The sequence below is a fragment of the Lucilia cuprina genome, chromosome 5, assembly GCF_022045245.1.
Source record: "Lucilia cuprina isolate Lc7/37 chromosome 5, ASM2204524v1, whole genome shotgun sequence".
Classification (NCBI taxonomy): Eukaryota; Metazoa; Arthropoda; class Insecta; order Diptera; family Calliphoridae; genus Lucilia; species Lucilia cuprina.
In genome coordinates, this window is record NC_060953.1 from 58,708,210 (window position 1) to 58,719,654 (window position 11,445).

At 29.5% G+C, this 11,445-nt stretch overlaps 1 protein-coding gene across 1 annotated transcript; it reads right to left on the bottom strand.

Annotated features, from left to right (window-relative positions):
- Positions 1-8,985: 8,985 nt before the first annotated feature.
- LOC111677669 (odorant receptor 67d-like) lies at positions 8,986-10,317 on the bottom strand. Its single transcript, XM_023438834.2, has 4 exons — positions 10,075-10,317; positions 9,512-10,020; positions 9,269-9,458; positions 8,986-9,210 (listed from the first exon to the last, which is right to left on the bottom strand). The coding sequence occupies exons 1-4, from the start codon at positions 10,315-10,317 to the stop codon at positions 8,986-8,988; spliced, it is 1,167 nt and encodes a 388-aa protein (XP_023294602.2).
- Between the last annotated feature and the right edge of the window lie 1,128 nt (positions 10,318-11,445).

An 11,445-nucleotide genomic window follows, 5' to 3' on the forward strand; every position in this document is an offset into this window, starting at 1 on the left:
TTTTAATTCACTTAAATACAGTCAAAAAAGATTAACACGTATTGCACATTAAACAAAAAATATAAAATATAAAAAAAGTGGAATAAAACCATTTACTATTAAAAAAACTGAAAAATTATAAAAAGTATAGAGTTTTTTATAATAAAAACAAAAAAAGTGGAAACAAAAAAACCTAAAACTACGTCTGTTTTAAATGCATCATTAATCAAAATGTTGTAGAGCGTAGAAAAAAAAGTTAAATAAAAAATTGCAAAAAATACAAATTCATCACAAGGATTTTTTGAAGGATTTGTATGAAAAAAAAATTAAACCAACTTTTGTTGTAGTTGTGGTGAGAAACAAAAGATTTTTTATACACATTTATTTTCAACAAAAAAAGGGAAATAAATTTTTAATATAATTTTATGTGAGAGTTTTTTTTTCTTCATCAAAGGTAGCAAGGAGCAAAAAAAGCCTAGTGTCGTTTTTTATTTTTACCCTCCCTCCCAGGGGGATTAAAAACTGTTACTACCCTAATGAAGAATATCAATTTTAAGTTGGGTACTATAAAACAAGCTTTAGCAAGCAGAGAAAAAATTACTAAAGATTGTGGCCATGTTTTATGAACTGAATAATGTTGTACTGTTATAGACTTTAGAGTAGAGAGTTCTGAAAAAAATTATAATAATGAAAGAAACCATGTTTGCCGAGTAGTTAAAGTTTATGAAACATTATTTTCTTTAGTGTGTTTTTGTTGTTTTATAGTAGTAATTGTTGAAAGCATTTATCAGGATTATATTTCAATGAATCATCATCACATCATCCATTCCATTTTATTTACAAACACAACAGCCATCATCCATCCATCGAGTTTTATAGCACGTGATGTTTGGACAACAGTGTTGATGTCATTTACTAAACAAGATGAAACTTTTTATATTTATTTGTTTTTCTCTTTTTTTTTAAGAAAATATTTAATCCATAAAATAATTTTATTTTTAATAAATTTGTGAAATATTTCTGCTATTTTGTTTACTTTTAACAACAAATAAAAAAATGAAGTTGTGCTTACGGTAATGAATGGCTAAGCAATTGCATCTTTATTGAATCTTTATATTATTCTTCTTATTTATTTGATCGCCAATTGAAGAAGATCTACAAAAAGATTAAATACTTGGAAAAGTTTGCAAATGAAAAGCTTAATATACATTATGTTAAATCATGTGAAGATATATAGTTCAGTTCCATTTCAGTTCTAGTTCATTTCTAGTTCATTTCTAGTACAGTTCTAGTTCAGTTCTAGTTCAGTTCTAGTTCAGTTCTAGTTCAGTTCTAGTTCAGTTCTAGTTCAGTTCTAGTTCAGTTCTAGTTCAGTTCTAGTTCAGTTCTAGTTCAGTTCTAGTTCAGTTCTAGTTCAGTTCTAGTTCAGTTCTAGTTCAGTTCTAGTTCAGTTCTAGTTCAGTTCTAGTTCAGTTCTAGTTCAGTTCTAGTTCAGTTCTAGTTCAGTTCAGTTGTAGCATTCTTTTAGTTCAGTATAGTTATAGTTTCAAATACTCACAATAAATGTTTAACGATTTAAGAAATACATATTAATAAACTTTGCTAAAGAACAAAAAATATATTTATATTAAATCCAACCATGTAATGAGGTGTGCCTAATAAAATTATGGCTGGCGGAAACAAATTTATATTCTAGTTGCTGTGACCAAGTTGCTGTCATAAATTTGAATGTGAAATGCAAAGACTCAGTATTTGTCTATGAAAAACTCAATATTTCTAGTGTTGCCATGACAAATATTTTTCAACTTAATAGTGAAGAAATGTCAATACAAATCTATATTATGTCAGATTCTAACTGACATAATATAATGGCAACTTTGTCTTTCAACAATATGGCCTTATCAATAAAATTTTTTCTTGTTTTCTTCACCTCCCATTTTTATTATCGTTTTCATACCCATGAACTTTTTAAACGTAATTTAAATTTGTTTGGTTCGTCAAAATATAACAGAAATAAATAAATAAATTAAGGAGGAAAAGAAATATAATTTTATATGGTTGATTTGAATTCTTAAATTTCGTTTTCTTTTCTGTGTGATTTTCATTTAGCCAGTCTTTTTGGTTATTTGTTTATTTTAATATAAATCAAATTTTCCTTTAATTTTATATTCCGCAAGACAAATGATAAAGTTATTTCATTTCTACATCATCTTCGTTGTTGTTGTCCTCTGCAGTGAAAGTACTTAACAGCAACAATGGTGATATTTAAATACATATGTATGTATATCAAAAAACACTATACCAAAAACCACTGTATGATGTACATAGTTATGTACAGATATACATATTTACAATGAATAAATATATAAACATAATGAAAGAATCAAGCCATCTGGGATTTTAATCAATCCATATCGGCTTCAATTTTACGATAAGCCTGGTTTGGCTTGAATCAGGTGAAAATGATTGAATCAATCCAGAATCTGCCAAGTAAGAATGTTTTAGCACGATTTAAGCTTTTTTGTGATCAAAGTGATCTCAAAAATTGCTTGATTTAATCTTAAAATTAGAATCAAATGATCAAGAATATTCATTCCAAAATTTCGGTTTTTTGAACAGAGTCAAGATTCTCTAATATGACACTAGAGACTCGGTAGCGACTCCTACGAATGATGTCTATAGCATCCCAATCTTCAACCTAACTTCCAATTCAAAATGTTTCCCAAAAAAGAATATAAAAAAACTTTCCTTTCTTCGAAGAGAGATTTTTTCTCCAAAAAGAGAGTTCTTGAATAACAACCGATTTCTACTCTCATGATGATTAAAACTTAGTCAATCGCCATTTAAAAACTACTCTTAAAAGAACAATTTTTATTTCACACACATCAAAGGTTTTCATAAATTTATGCATTTCTCACGTTTTAGTAACATCCTTTAATAAACATCTGATATGAAAATGAGCAGAAATAGAATATAAAACATGTATATTCATGACATGTCCTTAAAAGCACGTTTGTCAGAATGAACGAATGTTTTTCACTTTCGAAATGTGTGAGAGAATAGAGATTCCTTTGCATTTTAAATTTAATTCATAAACACAAGTGTTATCCTTTGACAATTTTCATTATATTACAATACAAACAACAACATATGCCTCATAAAACAAGAGGAGGACAATTCAAAAACTTCCTTCCGTCCTGCATCTGTATATAAAAAAGAAATAACACAATATTTTTCACGAAAGGATTCTTTAAGAACAGAAGAATAAAATTTAAAAAAAAAACATGCTGCATAACAAAAGCTAGGAGTTTCTTAAAACAGTAAGGACTAAGAAACAAGAAGTTCTAAGGACCATAAAAGACAAAAAGGAAACATGACATTCTTAGGGATATACATAACAAAAGAACTCTGGTGTTAAAATTATGATTGTGTACAATTTTGTTTAAACGTCAGCGTCATTTATGGGCGACAGGATCTTTGAATATCGGGTTAAAGGTATGAACTATAAACACGTAATAAATTTCAAAAAAATATCCTACGGAGACAATCATATGCAAATTAGTTCGATTTCTTAAGTATGCAAATGAATATATGTTAATTTTAATTAGAATTATAATTGATATGGAGGGTCTTTCTTTCAGTCTTCGAGTAAGCAAAAAAAAAAAAATAAAAAATAAGCAAAATTTTTTCGTTAACATCTTTTACACGCAAGAAATTTCTGCCTTAATGCTTAAAGAAACAAAAGACAGGGAAGTTTTTTTAACAAAAGGGTTGACACAAGGATTTACAAGGACTTAAACAAAATTTGAAACAATTTAACTTTTAACATTTAACAAAATATTCACTGACAGCAGCTTATTAATGCTTTACAAGTTTTATTAAATTTCTAGCAGAAAAAAATTGAAGGAAATTATTTTCAAATTAAATTTAGTGCTCAATACTTGAACTACGTTCGCCACTGCCTCTGCCAGCCATCAGTACGTCTGTCCGTTCGTTTTAATGATGAACTGCGTACGTGCTTTACATGACAAGTGACATGTTGTTTAGCTATAAATGATTCCATATTGTAGTTTATTTCAAATAAATATTTTGTAACAAAATACGTTTCGTATTTTCTTAACAAGGGTTAATTTATTTTCGTTTATTCTTTTTTCGAATAATTTTGTATTTTCGTTTTCGAGATTTTTTTGGTATGAAACCTAAAGTAATTTGCATTTAATTTTTATTTAATTTCCATTTCGTTTAGGTATAATTTTTTTCATTTATGTTTAGTTAAGGTGGAGATTTTCAATCAACAACGCTTGAGTTATTAGCTGCTGCCGTCATGACAGTGATACTTTTCTGTTTTTTGGGAAATAAATTGGAAAAATGTATTTTTTTATAAACAGCATCTGTAGAGCAGCACCCTGATGTTGGTAATAGATATTTTCTGCTCTTGAGTTTGTTGTTTTTTATTGAATATTTTACATGTTTATTTAAATATGTAACTGTAGAGATTTTCGTGAATTTTATTAACTATTTTGAGGTACAGTTTTTTTTTATAAGAAACTGACTTTATCAGAGTGCATTTATAATACATATCTATAGGGCTATGAATGGTTGACTTGAGGCTGAAAACCGCTTATATATAGTATGAACTAAAAGTGAACTAGAACTGAACTAGAACTGAACTAGAACTGAACTAGAACTGAATTAGAACTGAACTAGAACTGAACTAGAACTGAACTAGAACTGAACTAGAACTGAACTAGAACTGAACTAGAACTGAACTAGAACTGAACTAGAACTGAACTAGAACTGAAGTAGAACTGAACTAGAACTGAACTAGAACTGAACTAGAACTGAACTAGAACTGAACTAAAACTGAACTAGAACTGAACTAGAACCGAGACAGAACTGAACAAAAATACAAAATAAATTATTACTATTGTGTGTTCTAATTAAAGTGTATTTGTTTAAAATATCAGTCAATTAAAATCATATTTATTCATTGCATTAACATGATTGTCAACAGCAAAAGTTAATTATTCTTTTGTTACAGCAGAACCAGTAAAAATGGCACAACTTTGTTTTACAACTTTCACTTTAATTGTTCTTTCTTTATTAGAATTGCTTTCATCGTGTGGAACAATAGTAAAAACGTTTGTAAACAAAAACCCAAAACCCATAATTTCAATTGTTGACAAATCGATTTGACAAAAATGCTTACAATACCGAACTCTAATGATTTGAAAATCACTTAATGATTATTTGTGCAAAATATTCTATTGACACAATTTACGTTTTTGGAAATGTATAGTATTGTCATTGGATAACAACAAGATCGAATAATGCCAAAAAACCAAACATCCCTAAATTGATTTTTCACAATTTAAACAAAATGAACAAACAACAGTAAACTAAACACCTCAATTATAAACATTGAAAAGGGAGACAGACAGACAGTCTTCTCATTCCTATGCTATCACTCTATTATTCATTCATTGAATAGCAGCAGCGGCAGTTACAGCAATAATTATTGATGAAATCCTATAAGTACTAATCATGAGACAATAATTCTAAGGTTCAATATGAACCTTTTTGTTGGCACCCCTCCTCGATATTATTGAGTGTGTGCAAATGTGTGTCTATAAATTAATTGTTGACTTTGCAGATTAGACACATTTAATTGCGATTAATTTTTTTGTTCTTTTTCTTTTTTCGCAATTAGCAAAAAGTTAAGGGTCATGTTGTAGATGTCAAAGGTGAGCTAATATGAAAATAATTACAAAAAAAAAAAAAATATTTATAAATCTGGATTAATAAAATGTTGATGTAAATTGATTTTAAAGCACAATGTTGTTCATAAGTATAAGCACAGTACAATTGAATCTAAATTAAATTTGGTATGTTGAATTTCAGTTCTAGTTCAGTTTTAGTTCAGTTCTAGTTCAGTTCTAGTTCAGTTCTAGTTCAGTTCTAGTTCAGTTCTAGTTCAGTTCTAGTTCAGTTCTAGTTCAGTTCTAGTTCAGTTCTAGTTCAGTTCTAGTTCAGTTCTAGTTCAGTTCTAGTTCAGTTCTAGTTCGGTTCTAGTTCAGTTCTAGTTCAGTTTTAATTTACGTCTAGGCTTCTATACCGACAAACAAAAGAGGAATTATTTGTTTCCAAAGTTTATCCTTAAAATAATGATAAAATATTTTCTTTTACTATCAAGTTAAACAAAATACATACTTTTTGTTATTATTTAAAAAATTTCTTTCAACCAACATTCAAAACAGAGATTTTTTATACGCATCACGAAATTGGTTTTTAAAAAAATATGATTTGTTTTTATCTTTCTTCTTATTCCCAAAAGTAGCATTAAAAAGCAAAATAAAAATAACAACAAAAATGTCAGCAACAAAATATTTACAAGAACAATTTTCAAATAAAAGAAATTATTTTTGTGTATTTTAGATAAGTTTTTCTTGTGGCATAAAACGTAATGATAACTGAAAAATCTGTATGAGTAAGGAGGGTTCCCTTGGAAAAGAAATGAGAATATAATAAATAAAATTTACTTTACATATCCACCTGTTTACAACTGGGTTGGTTTTCTTTTTAGAGGTTTACAATTTAATATACAAAATTAAATTATATAAAAATTTTAATATATACTTAAAAATGTGTAAAATATATTTCTTTTTTATTAAAATTCCAAATTTTATAAAATTTTACAGCTAGAACTTAACAAAATAATTACAGGGAAATATAACTGATCTGATTTTTTGACAGAAATAAAAATGTTTGGCTTTTAGACTAATATACAGCCAACGGGACATGGCTATTTTTAAATACTTCATTGATATTAAACATTCTGAGAATACTTCCTTGAAAATATAAAATACTTCCAATCCTATCAACCATTAATATTGGTAAACGCAATGGAAGACAACAGCTAACAAAAAAACTCGGAATACTTAACATGCAAAAAAAAGTTAAGAAATTAAATGAGCCAATTTGTATGCAATTCGTTGTTACAACATTGTAAATCTTTCATTTTATAAAATCCTCTTTTATATAATTCTTGTATTTTTAATTTCCATGTACAAATGTCTGATTGTCTACAATTAATCCAGGGATATTTTTTACAGATCCCTTTTCCTCTTGACGCCAAACCAAAGAGGGAATATACTAAAAAGTTATCAATATTTATGGACAGAAATTACAGTTTAATTGCTTTTTGCTACAAAAAGAAAAAAAAAGAATTGAAAATCTTTTACAAGCAAATCGAACTAAAGAAGATTAGTTGTAGTGGGTAGAATATGGGAGTGATTTGATATAGGTTAAACATTTAAACGCCCACCATTCAGCAACCTTCTCCACCCATAGCAATAATTACAAATATTTCTTTTTAGGTGAAGAACAAAGAATTGTACAAGTGTCCTGTCTGTTATAGCAGCACTTAAGAAGTAATAAAGAACAATAAGGCTGCCACAGCCACAACTAATACAACTGGACCCCAACTACTTACCAACTCAACATACAGGGCAATATTAACATTTAAAATTAGCTTGTAAAATTAATTCACAATAAGACAATATTGACAGGTAATGCAGATAGAAATGAAAGAATGGCCGGACAGACTCAAGGTAAGTGTCTGTTTTCAAAACTTGAGCGACGTGAAAAGAAATTAAAATGAAATTTTTGGTATTAAGAAGCAATTAGCTTTTTTTCTTGTAATTTCCCTGATAAAATGAAAATATAAACGCCCAAGATAAAAAAGAGATCTAAATTTATACATTTAATTTTAAAGAAAATATTTGCCCACACAGCTTGAACACCACCATTAGCTAACCACCCTCTTTATCCAGCCCACAACAAACTTGGCAACACCATAATTTGAGGTAAATAACAAAAGAATATGGAGCATATGTATGGTGTTAGTAAAGAACAACAAAATTAAAATTTTAAAAATCAAAAACAAGAAACTTGGTAACTTTAGATGGATATATGTTAAGATACATATATTCCATTTGGCTCTTATAAACATTTATGGTTGAAATTTTTCCTTATAAAAAATAAACATATTAACGTTATCTGCCATTAATGGCTGTTTGAAGACTTAAACACAATATCATCATTATCAAACTAATGTTATCAATCTGAAAAACATCATTTTTGTGTTTAGATGAATTCATAAGGACAATGTTGATGGTTGCCATTGCTATTAATACCGTCAGTACCGTTTTATTGTTGAATATAAACCCAACCCCCCCACCCACCAATCAAACATTTCACTCACTCCGTTCATAGAGTACGTAGCGTTAGACTAGGGAAGGAAAATAAAAATAATATAAAATAACTAACAATCAATGAACAAATATCGATTCCATCCCTGAATGAATTTCACTTCAATATAAATTTCAATGTCTACATAGATGTAGATGTTGTAAATATGTTTTTTACAGAGTGAGATATATTGAATCGTACAAGAATTTTCTATTAAACAGAATTAGAACTGCACTAAAGCTGAAAATGAACTGAACTAGAACTGAACAGGAACTGAACTAGAACTGAACTAGAACTGAACAGGAACTGAACTAGAACTGAACTAGAACTGAACTAGAACTGAACTAGAACTGAACTAGAACTGAACTAGAACTGAACTAGAACTGAACTAGAACTGAACTAGAACTGAACTAGAACTGAACTAGAACTGAACTAGAACTGAACTAGAACTGAACTAGAACTGAAGTAGAACTGAAGTAGAACTGAACTAGAACTGAACTAGAACTGAACTAGAACTGAACTACAACGGAACAAGAACTGAACAAGAACTGAACTAGAATTGAACTTGAACTGAACAAGAACTGAACTACAACTAATCAACAACTTATCAAGAATAGAATTCAAATAGACTAAAACTAAATTCTGTTTATAAGGTTTATAATAATTTAATTACCATGTTGCATGCGACTATTTTAATATATTGTTCTGAAAACAAAAGCGTGATTAAACTAAACAGCAAAGACATTACAAGAAATTTCACAAATCATCCGATTCCAAGAAGTTCAACAGCATCATCATGTAACTGTATATAGCCTTTGTTAGCTGAAGTGCAGTACTCATAGATAAAGGCATAATCTGACCAATAGTCAACGTTGTTGGTCGCTGGGATTTTCGCAACATTAAGAGCACTAACTTTTGTTCGGGTATGGTCAGCTCGTACCATAGACAATCGCCGTAAATGACATCCATTACATCCTCATTCTGAAATACGTTTAAATCTTAAAGATCAAGAGATAAATATTTTAAAGCATATACCTACTGATATTTCCACCAGATGTCCAAGTCCACAATATACATACAAAAAGATTGCACTGTATAACAAATAAGAAAAGGCAGCTGGCCAACTGCTTGTTATAATGCAAAAAATTGTGCAGCAAATACTCATCACAGAAGTAAATATTTGCACAAATATTACACCATAGTAGGACTGTTCAACTTGCTTCACAAACCTAAATTCAGGCTATGGATTATTAAATATTTATCGTTCATAATTACTACTCACGTATTATAATTCTGATGCCATTCGACAATGTCCTTTAAAAGACTCATCGATTTCTTTGAATTCGTAAGAGCTACTTGATTTAATTTCTCAAATTTAATTTTTAAAATGTCCTTAAATAATGGAATATGAATGATGAGTGTAAAAATGTACATATCACCGGCAAAATTTCCGAAACCTCCCAAACACATAAGAAAAACATGAACCACATTATGTATTATATAACCAATATGAGTAGAAGAATCTATGCCTGGCAATAAAAACTGCATCACAAATAATTTCTCACCATACAATAAGCCATAAATTAGAGGATACAAAACAATAATGGGCACGGTACCAAGATAAATACATAAAACCAATTTAAAAATTTTAGATGCTAGATTAATACGATATGATAGGACCTTTAGAAATTCATTTTCTTGTTCATACTGCTTGTAAATATTAAACAATGTTTGATTCATAGAAACCATAGCAGGACGATGAAAAAGAGCTCCAAGTAGTTTACTATAACCCTACAAATAACGTTTGGGAAACAATTTTGAAAATCAATCGAAATATAATCCTACCTGTACTGCACCACCCATTAAACATAGAGTCTGCAAAATGACTTTCCAGTCATTATCCACTACCAGCCCGACATACATCGTATAAAATGTACAGGCAATAAAAGCATTAATAGCTATAATTACGATCCATGTTAACCAGTATATCCTAAAGTTTGGTAGAAAAATATTAGCACCACAAATCGCAGCAATTCTTGTTAAAACTTTTATTAAGTTAGTATAACGATCAGAACAGTTTTTAGCCATTTTTTTTGAACAAAATTGGAAAATGCTGAAATTCAACTAATCGTTTTTGAATTTAACGCAATATTTTATACCGCATAAGATAAAACTTATTACACTGACCGAAAAAGTGAACTAGGAGAAAAGTCGAACTGAACTCAACTATTTATAAATGAGTTGAGTTGAAACTAATTAATTTATCTATTAATTGTATATTTAAATATATCAAAGTCAAAATCAACGGTACCATCATATAGCTCACAGAGCTTTACTCGACTTAGAGCTTTCTCATAGATTGCACTATACGAGTTGTAATAGATGGGATCTCATGAAACGAGTTAAAGATTAACTCAGGGATAATGCAATGCTCTGACGTTTTTTCCCCCATCCCATTTTTTAATTTATAAATGACCTTCTATGTCAAACTTCCAACTCTATCTACTCTTTTGCAGATGACAGCAGTATCTGACATTCTTATTCACTCAATTATAGGTCAAGCCCTCTAGAGATTGGGGCAATGAGGTGCAATATGAATCGCTTAAACACGACTTGATAAAAATCTCTGAATGGGGTCGTGATGAAAGAGTCGATTTTAACACCCACAAGACTCAATGTTGTTTTTTAACAAATAAAAGCTGATAAGTACTTATCAGTGACAGCATGACATTGGAGCACCGTCGCAACTTGGAGTGTATTTCACTCTTCTATCGATACTACAATTGAATATGTTTCTCTGAAATAAGGGAACTTGTTCCCGATACCCGTATATTCTTGCGTAACACACGCCTTTCTTCAAGAACACACCCACTAAACTAAAACTGAACTACAACTGAACTAGAACTGAATTAGAACTGAATTAGAACTGAACTAGAACTGAACTAGAACTGAACTAGAACTGAACTAGAACTGAACTAGAACTGAACTAGAACTGAACTAGAACTGAACTAGAACTGAACTAGAACTGAACTAGAACTGAACTAGAACTGAACTAGAACTGAACTAGAACTGAACTAGAACTGAACTAGAACTGAACTAGAACTGAACTAGAACTAGACTAGAACTGAACTAGAACTGAACGAGAATTGAACTAGGACTGAATTAGAACTGAACTAGAACAGAATTAGAACCAAACTAGCACTGAATTTTAATTTT